Source organism: Haliotis rubra, unplaced genomic scaffold (genome assembly GCF_003918875.1).
Source record: "Haliotis rubra isolate DU_JTF1 unplaced genomic scaffold, ASM391887v1 Scf100, whole genome shotgun sequence".
Classification (NCBI taxonomy): domain Eukaryota; kingdom Metazoa; phylum Mollusca; class Gastropoda; order Lepetellida; family Haliotidae; genus Haliotis; species Haliotis rubra.
The window spans coordinates 548573-565106 of NW_025764893.1; the positions used below are offsets into that span (position 1 = coordinate 548573).

Consider the following 16534-nt stretch of genomic DNA (forward strand, 5'->3'; position numbering starts at 1 on the left):
TCGTGTTTGCCCGCTCGGATTAAATTCCAGAATGCTTTGAACGTTTAGTATCACACAGTTAATAATTTATATTGATAAAGAATATCGTATTGACCTACGCACAAACACATAATTGCTTCATTTCTTATTTGTTTGCAATTAAATGCCATACCACAGTGTGCGAAATAGTTTCCAATTTTTTCTACTAGTAGCAAGTCGGGCTAGCTATGCCTAAACGTTACTAGCCCACGAAATAAGTCACTGGTCCGAAATCTGAATGTAGAAACTAAGCAAAAGATTACAAAAGTAGATGAGAATAAGATGTTGTCGGCATGACACAGGTTTCATCATTAAGCTGCTGATATGATGAACATTTTTATCAGGCAATAATCTTTCATGATTTAAAAGTGTGTTATAACTTAACAAGTCGGAGAGAGTGATATATTCACAAAATAATCCCATTAAAATTCGCTAGCCAGTCGGGCCAGTGACTGTGGAGATTTACTGGCCCGACTAGAAGTTTACTAGTGGCTATTTCGCATACTGCTGTTACAGTAAGATCTTTGGCTTTGTGAGTTCTTTGTCAGCCCAAACTAGTAGGCAGACAGATGTGAGCTTTAATCTTCGTTAAAAATATGTTGAAGAAAAACATAACCAACTTCAAACGTAGGCTACAGTACAATGAAAAATGCATTCATTGGAATTTGCCTATTGAATGTGTCACAAGTTGGTGGATTCCAACCCGCAGTTTCCTTACTTTACGCCTGCCACCCAATCCTTTCAGAGTTACCTCCCTTATGCAATCCCCAGTGGACGTGCATTCATAGTCGGCCATAGTTTAGCTAAGACAAATAGCGTTCACTGACATGTCAGTGAACCCAATGTATCTTAGCTACCCATAGGTCAGCGACTATATTACACTGTAACAGGCCCGCTTCAATACCACCTTGTAGCTAGTACACGCATACCGGTAGGTGTCGCTTAGTTTTCGATGTTCACAACTTACAGAGAGTTCATGCACATATATCAACTGCTTGTACAGATAATCTATAAAGCAACATTTTCATGATCAGATTGTGTGAGCAGTGCAGCAGATTATGCTGTCTAGTTGTACATGTAGGCCGACAAAAGCAGAGATAACGAATGAGGCCAGGTTTTAGACAAACGTTTGGGAGTACAGTGTTTAGACGTCTGCTCGTGAGACCCATGTAGATTACCATATATCTGGGAGCATTGGAGTAGCCCAATGGTTATTTAAAGCGTTCGCTCGTTACGCCGAACACCCAGGTTCGATTCCCCACATGGGTACATTGTGTGAAGCCCATTTCTGGTGTCCCCCACCGTGACATTGATGGAATATTCCTAAAAGCGGCGTAAAAACAACTCACTGATTCACTACAATATTTCTGTTTTGTCTTGCGGCCACGCGTTTAAACATGAACTCCCATTTCTGTCTGGAGGCCATTAGATCCGCGTTTAAACATGAACTCATCAGACCCATTTTAGATAAGAACTTAAGGGAGCTCTAGACCCTGGGATAAACAAGACCTCGTGAGACCTCTTCTTCGGCAAGAGTACATGGAACCTGTGTTTATTTTAGACATGAATGTAAAGGACCAGTACAGAGACAGGAAAGATATGAGACAAATGTTTAGACGGGACGTCAAGAGAGGTCATCACGTTGGACCCCATTTTAGAAAAAAAGATTATGGAGACCTACGTTTAGATAAGACGTCATGAGACCAAAAGCTCATGCGATCTACACTTAGACAAGAGGGCGGTGGGGTATCCTAGTGGTTAAAGCGTTGGCTCGTCACACCGAAGACCCGGGTTCGAATCCCCACATGGGTACAATGTGTGAAGCCCATTTCTGGTGTCCCCCGCTGTGATATTGCTGGAATATTGCTAAAAGCGGCGTAAAACCAAACTCAGTCAGTCAGTCTTAGGCAAGAGATCACGAAAACTGTTGTTGACATGATGTCAAGGGGAAACCAACACAAATACTTCATACAGGCCACTCCGACACGGAATAGCGAGCATACACTACTTATATCTATGTCTACCAGTGAACATCCAGGTTATCCTCAGGATTCACATTTTGACAGATATCGATAATTATGTTGATGGTGCACCGATAGCTCATATAAAACATTTTTTGGATAAATACAAACAGGACATTATCAAATGTGAACTGAACACATTTTTGTCATGTAATTTTGTTATATAAAACAACTGCAGATATGACTAGACATCGTGAGTGTGATTGATGGATGCTTGGCTGATAAGTGTTCCCATCTCTTGTGATATATCGTAAAAAAAGGTTTGGTGACTGTGAGCTGTGGTATGAACTTGCAATCCAATTAGTGGCTGTTTATTACGCGCCAAATATCGGAAATGTAGTATCGCGATACGTATCGCATCGTCACCTATGTATCGAGATACGTATCGTACCATGACCTCAGTATCGAGATACGTATCGTATCGTAAACCTAAGTATAGAGATACGCTCAGTATCGTCACCTCAGGAACGAGATACGCCTCGTATCGTCACCCCAGTATCGCGATGGGCAGCGTATCGTGATCTCAGTATCGCGATACGCTTTGCGATACGTATCGTATCGTCACCTATGTATCGAGATACGTATCGTACCATGACCTCAGTATCGAGATACGTATCGTATCGTAAACCTAAGTATAGAGATACGCTCAGTATCGTCACCTCAGGAACGAGATACTCCTCGTATCGTCACCCCAGTATCGCGATGGGCACCGCATCGTGATCTCAGTATCGCGATACGCTTCAACCAAATAAACTTCGTGGTACATTTGAAATACTGGTGAGAGTTATTTTGCATTGCTCACTTAGCCAACTTTACCTTCAGCAGGCTGCTGCTTGACCTATGGTGTTAATGTTACAGTACTACTCGTACGACAGAGTATTGCCTGATAACTTAAATACACCACAGTGGCTAGACACTAGAGCAGCCAGTTACATCCGTCTACTAATCAGTAACACAGGCATGTTGGAATGTTGTACGCTAGGTCACAGCAGTTATAATATTCTTTCTTCAGAAGCCAGTGGTAGAATGTGCTAATCACAATGTTTTGAATGATTTTTCCGATATTCAACCTGCTTTAAGAAATCCCAAAATCCATATTGAAAACGCATGAATGCATACACATGTTGTCAAAAAGAATCGCACACAGACACGCAAACAAACACAAAATGAAACAGGCACACCCTTTCGCTAGTGTGATCTAACGTTTGGGGGCGGTTGGGTTGTCTATTGGTTAAAGCGTCCGCTCGTCATGCCGATTATCCATGGTTCGACTTCCCACATGGGTACAATGTGTGAAGCCGATTTCTGGTGTCCTCGCCGTGATATTACTGGAATATCGCTAAAAACGGCGTAAAACTAAACTCAATCACTCATTCATAAGCTGACGTGCCGTGATATTACCTGGATTCTGTAAATGCCACTCACTCACTCATTAAGTCGTTTGTGTATGTTTCAAAGTGTATTAAATTGTGTTATTAATCCTACCAAGAGCTAACGTTTCTTGTCGCGCATGTTTCATATTCAACAAATCATTGATACGGCAAAAGGTAAAACGTTATATTTCCGTTGCAATTAACTGTAGGTGCAAGCGATAGGATATGTCAGTCACGGTAGAATTGTTAAACAACATTAACAATACATGTATTTTGTTCATTGACAGAATTGTGTGTTTTCCAGATATTCAACATGGCTACCTCTTTCCCCGTGTTGTACACCAGGGGGAGCCACTTCGACGTAGGCTACAGCATCGGCAGCACATTCCAGTCCCGCATACAAACATACATTCAGAAGTCATTTCTACTTCAGGACACGCTGCTACCCTTTTACGACTCTCGCGAAGGACGAGATTTCGTGGAGGCCATGTTAAGCAGGACAGAGAAGAACTTTCCAAAGTACCTCGACGAAGTCCGTGGAAATGCTCAAGGCGCCGGGTTGCCGTTTGAGACGCTGTTCGTTAATGATTTACTTACGGAGATCTACTTTGGTTTCAGTCAGAAACCACCACAAGCCACAAAAGAGGATCTCGGATGCAGCACCGTTTACATCAACCGCCCGGATGTTAAGGTCATAGGTCATAACGAAGACGGTGAAGATCTTGCAAGGATGCTTGGCTACGTCATCGATGCCACCATAACCGGAGACGACGGCGTTGAAGAGAAGTTCACGAGCCTTTGCTACCCCGGGGGACTTCCGGGTATATCGATGGGTTATAACTACCACGGAATGATATTCTCGGTCAATGGCCTGGCAGGTCCCACGATTGACAAGGCAGCGCCAGCAGAATTTGTGCTTAGAGCAGTGTTGGGAGCTTCTAACATTGACGAAGTGAAGAACATTGTGTCAAATGCAGGTTTTGGCGTATCGGTAGGATTTAACATCAATGTCGGCTCCATAGTGGACACGTCGACTCAGTGGTCAGTTGAAGTAGCGCCGGATGTATCCGAATCCAAAGTGTCCATTAAAGAAATCCACGAATCTGACGACCCCGAGAAGTCTACGTATTATCACATGAATGAGTATCGTCACTTGGACATCGAGGTTGAAACAGCTGCAAGATCAAGAGCGAGGTTTGAAAGGGCATTGTCACTTCCGGTTCCGACTTGCGCAAAGGACGCTAGGAATATACTAGGTGATACTGATAATAAGACATTTCCGATCTATCGAAGTGTTCGCCCATCAGATGAATATGCCACAGATTGCACCGGAATGTTTGATTTGCTGAACAAACGATTTGATATTTACCTCGATAATCCATCCAGCGACACAGGACCGCTATTACCATTCAATATCCAATGCAAAGCATGAATGCCACTTAGATAATGTCATACTGGTGTTTTGAACATTGCATGACATGTTTATAACTGGCATTCTAGAAACGATCAAAGGTGTGGCTTCCTTACCCAGTATTCACCGATAATTATTGTTGAATTCAAAACGATAAGACTAGTCTCCAAATTCCTTGCAGACACAGATTGCAATGGGGGTACAAGACAAAATAGTGATATCAAATATAGAAGTATATACAAGTATGGTTAGTGAAATCGGTAATGGTAAACGTGTTCAATTCTACCGGCAGATCCTGTCACGCTTTCTCTTAGAAAAATAATACGTTTAGCCCTCGTCCGGTAATATTCCTTCCACAGTCTACACCAGACAATCCAGTGATCAGTATAAGATTTATTAAGCCTCCGAGTTGCTGGAAATAGCAATGACAGGATCCGGTAATCAAAGATAATCTTCTGTGATGTGTGTTTTTGTTATTTTGCGACAATGACTTGATGAAAACTGGTTTTCGCATGAAGAGTTCCAAGTTTGAAATATTTAAACTAAACGTGTAAACACGTACCTCCCGAAAACCGAAAGGCCCAAAGCTGAACCCATGACACTAGACTTGGGTATGGTTTATGCGTTAGAAATATCTTATTTTTTCACATATAAGAGAGAAATATTCTTTGAGTTTACAACGCGCGTACGGCAAGATTTCACTTACACAACTGTACCATTTTAACGGTGCTACTGTCTGAGGTGTGTTAAGAAATGTACAGACCTTTATTGATTTGCTTTCAGAAATGATACCGTATTACCTATTACTTTGTTGCACGTATGATAAGATGGATGTATTACTTTTAATCTACTATTAAAAGCGGCATTGGCGCTACATCAATATGTAGTAAGGTACAAATCGACATTTTTCCACACTTGAAATGTCATATTTTATGCTGTTGAAACCTCTCAAATATTGGCACAAACAGAATCAAACATAATTATTGGGTGAAATCAAACATAACACACTTCGCGCATAACTTACATAACTTTTATATTGTGGCAGAACATCGAGTGATGTATATTGCACCCGTAACAGCTGGCATGTATCTAAGTGCAATAATTTCGATGGTTATTGGCTGTGTTTGAATAAAATCCTGGCAGCATGAAAGTGACTCTGTATTCTCTGTTCAGGCAAATGGACAAAATTGGTTACCGCGCTGTCATCAAGTATGTCCACCAAGCACGAAGATGGTGCTCCTTCCTCAACGAGGGTTAAGATATTGGCAGTGGAGTTCAAGAGGGGACGAGAGTCTCGGAGAGAATCCGAGATTAGGAAGCCCTTCAGGACCGTGAAGATCCTGGTTAGAATTGATCTTCAGTATCTCATGCTTGTCGTACGAGGCGACTAACGGGATCGGGTGGTCAGACTCACTGACTTGGTTGACATGTCATCGTATCCTAATTGCGTAGATTGATGCTCATGCTGTTGATCACTGGATTCTCTCGTCCAGACTCGATTATTTACAGACCGCCGCCATATAGCTGGAATATAATTCAAGGTCATAGTTTCGGGCACACGTAAGGATTCGACTAGAAAATTGCGGCACATTTGGCTATGTGAACAGCCCGTGTCCATCCTCCAGCCCCACCCTATCCACCTCCGAGGAAGAACCTTCAACGCTGTTGCATGATACACTACCCAATAGGTTGTCTATTGGACCCAGGGCCCGTTACCAAAAACCTGTGACTTAGCTATGATGACAGATCCATGACTGGATGTTAAAAATCCATGTAACATCATTACATGAGTTAAGGTTCCCTCAAAATTACCAAAATACTTCGAACATGAAAACCTGCATCTCAACTGTGATCCCCGTCACAGGTAATATACCAGGAATGAATAAAACTAACAATGATTAATAAGTGTATTGTATAAAGATTTAAACTCTAGGGAACACACGTTGTATGTACACCTTACTATTGTTAAAGCTTTCGCTTATCACGCTGAAGACCCGGGTTCCATTATCCACTCTGGTACATTGTGTGAAGCCCATTTTGGTGTCATGCATAATAGTTGACTATTGCAAGCATTGGGTACTGGGTATCAGTACTACCCGGTAGATACCCAGTGGGAAATGGGTACTGGGGATCAATTCTACCCCGATAGATACCCAGTGGGAAATGGGTACTGGGGATCAGTTCTACCCCGGTATATATCCGGTCGGAAGTGGGTACTGGGGATCAGTTCTACCCCGATAGATACCCAGTGGGAAATGGGTACTGGGGATCAGTTCTACCCCGATAGATACCCAGTGGGAAATGGGTACTGGGGATCAGTTCTACCCAGATAGATAGCCAGTGGGAAATGGGTACTGGGGATCAGTTCTACCCTGTAGATACCCAATGGGAAACGGGTACTGGGGATCAGTTCTACCCCGATAGGTACTCAGTTCGGAAATGGGTACTTGGGATCAGTTCTACCCCGATAGATACCCAGTGGGATAAGGGTACTGGGGATCAGTTCTACCCGGTAGATACCCAGTGGGAAACGGGTACTGGGAATCAGTTCTACCCCGATAGATACCCAGTGGGAGCGGGTACTGGGAATCAGTTCTACCCCGATAGATACCCAGTGGGAAATGGGTACTGGAGATCAGTTCTACCCCGGTAGATACTCACTGGGAAATACATTCCCGTGTCAACAAAACCCCAGTAGATCTACCCAGCCAAGAGATTGCCAAAGGGAAACAGCGAAATGACCAATGTTCTTTTATGTCTCATTTCAATGTGAGTGAGTTTAGTTTTACGCCGCACTCAGCAATATTCCAACTATATGGCTGCGGTCTGTGAATAATCAAGTCTCGACTAGACAATCCGGGGATCAACAGTATGAACACCGATCTACGCAATCGGGATACAGTGACATGTGTCAACCAAGCCAGCGAGCCTGACCACCCGATCCCGTTAGTCGCCTCTGAGATACTGAAGACCAATTCTAACCAGGACCTTCACGGGTAGGTATTCACAATAAAGAAGTTGACATCCATAAATCCTGCTTTTCTTAAATGGATATAGACAACACGATTTGAATATAGCAACCGTAAATTCACCGTTTTAGATTTAGGAAAATAGGACTAGAATCATTTGAGCAATCATTTGACGTAAACAATTCGGGATTTTTCGGGTTTAAATTTTATTTTTTCATCATAATGCGTCACATTGTTAACATTTCAACAAACAAGTGTTTTTCTAATGACTGGCATATGTGTTCTATCTAACACGCCATAAGAAGAATATTGACATATGGTCCACGAACTACGGCCTCATGGTGATCGTGAGCCAGATAAGTGACGACCTACAACTTGGTGTCTTGATTCCGATAGTCTGAATAAGGTAAGGGAGTCTTTTACTCTTGCACCATGGTCACACACATGGCATTTTTTCTTGAACTACCGATCCATAGATATACGCTTATTGAATTGTCATTAAACCTAGGGATCGGGATAGCGGAGTCTTAAATAATTGACTGAATATCAATTCGTAATTGGTCATTTAAACAGCAGTTTAGTCCGAGTTTTGCGTTGATGACGACAGATCACGATTCATGGGTCACCCAAACCACTGATGTTGTCCTTAAATATCCTCAATTACGATTGTCTTCAGTAAAATCTGTTTTTGGTGATCACATTGTGTAGAATAAGGCTGTACGTAAGAGGAACAAGTTCGTGTGTGTACAAGGCTTAGAAAGATAACACACTGTAGCTGGTCTTGTGAAACATCTGAGACAACTGTTTCTAATTTTATCAAATATGTCTAATTTACAAAAATATGTTTCGGTCACTAAAACGAGTTTCGGATTGTGTGTCATCATCTTATGTAACCTGTTGTCAAAGGCACTGCAACTTGCAGATTTACGTCCCTTTGACACATCAGAATCCCATGAACTAGGGTTCGAATCCAGATTATCTCTGATTATATTTCAATCTTGCCAGCACCAGAACTCCCCATATAGGTTTCAAAGTGGCTTTCCTCCGACATTAAGCTAGCGGGTCATGAATACTGTTCCAAACGGCGTATAACCCAACTCACTCACTCACCCACTTTTATGATTATTCCAGGAATATGAAGATCGTCGTTGTATCGTTGCTGCTCCTGCATACCTGCAGTCTGGCGTTTGGGTACGTGTTTCACTTACACCAGTTTTGTGAATACGAGACACATGGGAAACTATTCAATAATTAGAACAATATCCAGAGAGTGAAAATCTAACTGCATAACTACTTCATATATACTCATGCCAATAATGGTTGTCACCCCCAGTGAGTTTACTTATTTTTACCAATTAGAAAGTTTTGCAATAAACTGTATCTTTTGTACCATTTTGGAATTAAATAAGTGTGTGGTGTGGTATGGTGCGTCTTTAAATTCAGCAAAAAGCAGCTGCTTCTGGGTTCACCCATGCTATTTGGTTTCATCAACGTGTTTGAGTGAGTTCTGTTGTACGCCGTTATGTGCAATATTTCAGCTATACCACGGTCGTATATCGGGACACCCTTTCTCTTCCCACAGAGGTTACTCCTGTCATATCTTCCTACGTAACCTCTGTTCTAATACGGCCCTTTCATGGTGTGAGCGTTCAAGACTCGTGATTGGAGGCAATCAGATTTAGTTGTGCAATCAGCGAAGTTGTTTCAAAAGTGATCATTCGCAAGGCCTCGGTAATTTCCGTATGCTTCGAGAAAACTAAACTTCATCCCCTGCGTCATGTTATGGCGGATCAGTGGCGTCTCCATCGCCCTCGTTGACAACGGACAAGCTAGCCATTAAACGTCTTGTGTGTAACATCAACACAAGTCCCCAGCAGATGGGGGATATTTGTGGCCCCACATTTGCTTGTGTTAGTCAAGCTGAATCTAAGTCGATGTAACACGTGTTCTGATTGGATAGAAAGAAGGGAGATAATTCGTGTTGCGATCTTTTGCCGGGATTTTACGAGAACCCGGAAATATGGCCGTATTAGAACAGAGGTTCGTAGGAAGATATGACAAGTAACCTCTGTGGGAAGAGAATGAGGGACTCCGGAAAAGGACGTCATGGTCTAACCCGAGTCTATATACGAAGGGCAATATGGGTTTTTTTCATTTAAAGGAAAGACACACATTTGTTTGGAACACACACCACACACCATCACCACCACACAGGTAAAATCTGAGACCCCTCGACTATTTAATGGTCTCCACTTTATAACTGAAATAATGTCCATCGCTGTAACAAACTAAACTCTCACTTTCGCATCAAGTTGAAGGTGACGATGAGAAATCTGGCTGGCAGTTTTGGTGAGTTGCATTTAAAGGCATAATGTCACGCTTTTTCGACAATATTTTGGTCTATTATATAAATGCATATGTACTCACTTTAGCTTCCTACTGATCCAATAAAAGACTTATTACCCCTTACGACTTGCCTGGAATCGATAATTGAAACTTCGAGGCGAACAGCTTCCAAATACTTGCTATATATGGCATGTAAACGATTGCCCCGTACATCGAAAACTGTCGCACGCGGTGATGTCGGTGTTTGTCGAACTGACCTCAATCACAAGTTGCGTTAAAGGATATTCGTAAAGAGCGTTCCAAGGGACATAACTCTATGGGGCTCCCTTGAGTGGAGTGAGTCTAGTTTTACGCCGCACTCAGCAATATTCCAGCTATATGGCGGGGGTCTGTAAATAATCGATTCTGGACTAGACAACCCAGTGATCAACAGCATGAGCACCGATCTGCGCAATTGGGAACCGATGACATATGTCAACCAAGTCAGCGAGCCTGACCACCCGATCCCGTTAGTCGCCTCTTACGACAAGAATGGTTACTGAAGACCAATTCTAACCCGGACCTTCACGGGTGGGCTCGCTTGAAAAAAAGGTTTGGTCGGTAGAGGGCGCAAGAGTAGATTTAATGCAACGTTGCATTGATTTATTCGAACTTTCTAATGTCATATTGTAATCTTAATACGTAATTTTTTCGGAATAAATTATAAGGTAGCTTCGCTGGGGGCTGATAGTTAGTATTAATGAGAGAAATACAATATTGATTTTTAGAGAAGTGTGAGGTGATAGTGTGCCTTTACGTCAGGATACTTAATAGATGACAACTTCTCTGTTACATTGCGATGTGACATTTCGGTATAGATTCCCATTCCGGTGTCAAACAAGAGTTTAGAGTATCTTGCCTTTATTGTGCCTTTATTATTCAACAATATTGACCCGCCGTGATATTGCTGGAATAATGCTAAAAGCGGCGTAAAACCCAACTCACTCACTCACTCACTCACTCACTCACTAACAATATTGAACCACAACTTTGTTGTGCAATCAGCGCCCAAAGCTGCCACAACAACCACCATGGCTTGAGTGAACAAGATGTCATCAACCTCGTCACCAACGACCTCGACCACAACAGGGACGGCCACGTTACCATGGACGAGTTCACTAAAGAGTTTCTCACCAAGTTTGACCACGACGGTAGGTTGTCGTTTCATACAGCCACTCCATCGTTGTTCTGTATCAGGAGACTGTAAGGGGTCTAATAGCTGAAGCTTCGACTGACCGGGGCAGTGGGTTCGTTTAGTACTTAAAGCGCTACAGAAAGGTTCGATTTCCCTCACAATGTGTGAAACCCATTTCTGGTATCCTCTGCCGTGATATTTCTGGGGTGAGTGAGCGAGAAAGGTTTAGTTTTACGCTGCACTCGGCAATATTCCAAATATATGGCGACGGTCTGTAAATAATCGAGTCTGGACCAGACAATACAGTGATCGACAGCATGAGCATCGATCGACGCAATTGAGAACTGATGACATATTTCAACCAAGTGAGCGAGCCTGACCAATATGTGCATGAAGATGTGAACATTGAAAACTAAGCTACACAAACCGGTATGTTTGTCTAACAAGGTGGTATTGAAGCTGGGCTGGAACGATACACTATGTCACGATACAATACATACACCTTGAAAGAATGACACGATATCAAGATTTAAAATGATTTATTTCAAGGTATTTGTGTATAACAATAACACTATTGTAATAAACAAACAAGTAACTCCATCATACTTGCATATTTTCTCTAAATACGTTGTGTATTGTTTTGTATCGGTACACCAGTCGACGATACGATAACTTAATGTATCGTGATGTATCGATGTATCGGTGAATCGTCCCAGCCCTGCTGGGATACGATGACATGTGTCAACCAAGTCAGCGAGCCTGACCACCCGATCCGTTAGTCGCCTCTTACGACAAGCATGAGTTACTGAAGACCAATTCTAACGGGTATGATCTTCACGGGTATGATGTTTCTGGATTGTTGCTAAAGCATGCGTATAAGCTTACCAACTTACTCGAACAAGCATGTTTCGATTCCACACATAGATATAATGTGGGAAACCTCTTTATGGTGCCCCGTTGGATCTGCTGGAATATTCCGAAAAGAAGTAAAGTGTCACTTACTCACTCAAGGAAAGATTCTGTAGGACGCGAGTTAGCACTCGATCAGAAATAAGCTATGACAATTCGATGTTGGGACAAAAAGGTGTTTCGACCACAAAAGTGTTTATGACTTTCCTCAAAGACATTGATAACGTGAAAGAAACATAAGAGTAAGGCCGACTGACTGACTGAGTTTGGTTTTACGCCGCTTTTAGCAATATTCCAGCAACATCACGGCGGGGGACACCAGAAATGGGCTTCACACATTGTACTCATGTGGGGATTCGAACCCGGGTCTTCGGCGTGACGAGCCAACGCTTTAACCACTAGGCTACCCCACCGCCTCCATAAGAGTACGGAAACAGATGGTACAGTGCTAACGTCTGTCTCTGCCCCGTCATCACCTTCATTGGTATCGTGATTGTGCTTTTCGATAGGTTGTGTTGTTTTGTTTTGTTTTGTATCTTGTTTATCTTTGAGGTTTTTATATGTATTCAGAATACTTACTACAAGCTTAAAAATATATTTTTTATTCATATATTTGGTGGCACATGTACATGCTAAATTACACAATTTCTTGATACGAATTCCAAACAGACCCACGGCTTGTGTAAAAAAATGGATACTAATTACCCTGATTTCTGATAAAAAGCAGATATTTCACACTGAAGGGAAGGTTGCAGTGGGGTAACCTAGTGGTTAAAGCGTTCGCTCGTCACACCGAAGACCCGGGTTCGATTCTCTACATGGGTACAATGTGTGAAGCCCACTTCTGGTGTCCCCCGTCGTGATATTGCTGGAATATTGCGAAAAGCGGCGTAAAACTAAATTCACTCACTTACTCACTGAAGGGAGGAGGACAAACTGCGGGTAACACTTGCCTCTTGTATTTCAGGCAATGGTCAAGTGTCCGAGGCTGAGTTTGTCAAGCAATGGCATCACACATACCACGACTCTAAGGAGTTCTCAAAACGGGTGTTTGAGTTTCTCGACGCAGACAAAGACGGTCTACTCGTCACTTCCGGAATAAGGAGCGCCATGGCCGCCTTCGATTTAAACGGTAAGATCCTTCTCCATCCACAGCTTTCCGTGACACGCATCCTTGAATGGAGTTTTATAGCATTTTGCACACGTCCTACTTGTGAAATATTAAACATGTCTGATGATATTTGAATAAATAAAAGCGTTCAAAACTTACCACATTCACAAGGAATCTCTCCAATCCATTGCACAATTCAGACATTATCTTGAGCATTTGTCTATGAACCACCATCAAACAGTGATGATACGAGAGGTTGACCAAATGGTGGCGCCCTTCATAAACACATGTGCTAGTCAATTATTCACCCGAAAAAAAAGACACGGGCACATCTGGTAACAGCCAAAATAGTGAATTTCAATTGACATCATTTTGAAAGTTGAAAGAACTATTGACATATTTTATTATGTTAACTGTACCATCACTCATTCCAGCAAAAAAGTTTAGAAAGTAATCTAAGGCTGAGTAATTTTGTTTAAAATAAACTGGTTCAATAAAGACTAGGTTAAGATATGAATTAGCAACCACATTACCTCTATCATGATTAAAATGTACATTTGAGCGCATAACTCAAAATTATTGATTTCAGCAGTTGTGTATCATGTGAACCTATTTTTAAATTTAATTTATAGGCTGGGCCCGGATATCACAAATTTGAGGGGTTTTGCAATAAAAAATAGAACGTACGTTAAAATCAAATTATATATCTGGAACATACAATTTGTGTGTTAGAACAATACATCACTGCTTCCGTCTATTCAACATCCCTGAAGCTGATAGACTGACGGACGGATGCGCGAACGCACGCACACACCGCAATAATCATTAAGGCGACATTAATTCCCTTCCTTGTCAACAACTTCCTAGCCATATTTCTCCTATTGTATTATCGACGAGTGTGCCGCTTTTTGCAATATTCCATCAATACCACGATGAGGTACACAGGGATGGGCATTACATATTGTACCCATGTGGAGAATCGAACCCATACCTTCGGCGTGACGCGCAAACACTTTTAAAACATGGCTACCCCACCTCCCAACTATCGAAAAGGGAGAATACACCTTTACACGTGTTAGGTACTTCAATCTTGACTTAACTCTCAAAAAGCATCAGTGTAAATACCTCAACGTGGCGAGGTCAAAGTTGAAATATGTGAAATAGAAACAGCATTTACGTTACAGGTCACCTTGACCCGAAGAACAAACACATGTACCAAATGCCTACAGTGACCCGTATGTTATTAATTACGCAGGTGATAGTCGCTTATCGTACGGAGAGTTCAAGGCCGCTCTTCTGACGGTGAGTAATCTCAATCTGCCTCTGTTGGGTGGTGTGATATTACTGTGGGGACAGGGGAGCCCTGTCGTCTGAGGCGATGCAATGTGCTATGATGAGTTGTGTCCCTTGGATTCAGAAGCCTCTGAAACATGGTTCCCGCAGATTGTGTTTCTACAGCTTGTTCAGCTTGACCTGATCAAGTGAATACTAATGAATTGCGTGACCGTGTCACAACTGGTTGGGTCTATTATTGTGAAGGGGTGCACCTGTGTCAGATGATTGGTGTAAACTGACTGACTGACTGAGTTTGGTTTTACGCCGCTTTTAGCAATATTCCAGCAACATCACAGCGGGGGACACCAGAAATGGGCTTCACACATTGTGCCCATGTGGGGATTCGAACCCGGGTCTTCGGCGTGACGAGCCATCGCTTTAACCATTAGGCTACCCCACCGCCCCGATTGGTGTAAACGAGTGGACTTCTTGTTGTGCCCATGTTGAAAATTTGGAAAGCAACTACTGGGACAGAAATATTGCAGTTGAACATGAAATAGACAAAGTGATAATTGAACTGGGTGTAGAGAATGATAGCGAGAGTGAATCGGATTGTGAAAGTGACTGAGGTCTGTAAGTTGTAAAGTTAGCAAACCAAACTAGATAGCATATGACTGTATAAACAATTTAATTAAAACATTACATGATTGTGGGTTTTTTTCAGAAGTGTTGTTTTGCGGGACAAGTTCTGTAACGAATCTATGTATGCATGCATCGCACGAACGCAACATTGATAACATTCTCTGCACCCCTATTTAATGAAGATAACCCGATCTGCCGTTTGTGCCATTTGATCCCCCGGGTCATGCATATGTAGAGTAGCTCAGATAAAGCTGAATAAGCTGTACGTTTCTTTGCACCACACCCAAGTGGGTGCTGTGGCTTTTGTCTAAATGGTAAACGTCACTCACTCACTCATTGACCCAACCACCCACTCACACACATACTCACTCACTCAGGGGCGTAGCAAGCCATTTTTTCGTGTAAGCCCGATAGGTTGCAAAGCTTTTTGCCCAACTTTCACAGCAAAAGTCATGTGTAAGCCCGGGCTTTGTTTATAAAGTAGCTACGCCCCTGCTCACTCACTCACCCATATACTCATTCTTTCCTTCCTTTCCTTTTTAAAAAATTAAATGCAATTGAAAAGATAGAGAGATGTAACTTATAAAAATTTGTGTTCTTCTATGAAAACCCGTGACGCATACCGGTTAGAATTGTTTTTCAGCAACTCATGCTTGTCGTAAGAGGCGACTAACGGGATCGGGTGGTCAGGCTCGCTGACTTCATTGATACATATCATCGTATCCCAATTGCGTAGAACGATGCTCATGCTGTTGATCACTGGATTGTCTGGTCCGGGGTCAAGGATTTGCAGACCACCGTCATGTAGCTGAAATATTGCCGAGTGCGGCGTTAAACAACACACAAACATCTTCGATGAAACCTTGAAAAATAAATCCCACCATCTATTACTCCAAATCAATTTTCAGATTTACACGAACTGCCCTTGAAGTTGCAGACATCCCACATCACTTGGACTCCTTCAGCCGTACTAAAGTAAACTGTCTAACCGAGTCTGTGTTGTTGCAAATTACTTAACAAACAAGGGAGTGTTTAAACGTTGTTAAAAGGAAAGTCCAGAAATCGCTAGCCGATCCTGATGAATGTTGTTCTGGTTAAAATAAAATATTATTCAGCCCCAGAACATGCAACAGTGGTAGTTAAAATGCGACAGAGTCTTTTCATAACATAGACTAGTTGAGTAGGGTTTGCCGAAAACCTTGTCCTTGGTAGATGTGTTCCGGTCGTCGTTTGTCAGATGGCCTAAGTTTCACCTCAGTACTACTCTGGCTACAAGGAAGTAGAG

The 16534-nt window shown here is 42.3% G+C and overlaps 2 protein-coding genes across 2 annotated transcripts; both read left to right on the forward strand.

Moving 5' to 3' along the window:
- Positions 1-787: 787 nt before the first annotated feature.
- On the forward strand, positions 788-5973 carry LOC124266478. The gene is made up of 2 exons (XM_046701272.1): positions 788-949; positions 3717-5973. The coding sequence occupies exon 2, from the start codon at positions 3726-3728 to the stop codon at positions 4842-4844; it is 1119 nt and encodes a 372-aa protein (XP_046557228.1). The 5' UTR covers positions 788-949; positions 3717-3725; the 3' UTR covers positions 4845-5973.
- Positions 5974-8116: 2143 nt separating this feature from the next.
- On the forward strand, positions 8117-16241 carry LOC124266852 (calcium-binding protein E63-1-like). Its single transcript, XM_046701667.1, has 6 exons — positions 8117-8198; positions 8924-8983; positions 11183-11328; positions 13189-13353; positions 14588-14634; positions 16158-16241. The coding sequence occupies exons 2-6, from the start codon at positions 8928-8930 to the stop codon at positions 16176-16178; spliced, it is 435 nt and encodes a 144-aa protein (XP_046557623.1). The 5' UTR covers positions 8117-8198; positions 8924-8927; the 3' UTR covers positions 16179-16241.
- Positions 16242-16534: the final 293 nt, after the last annotated feature.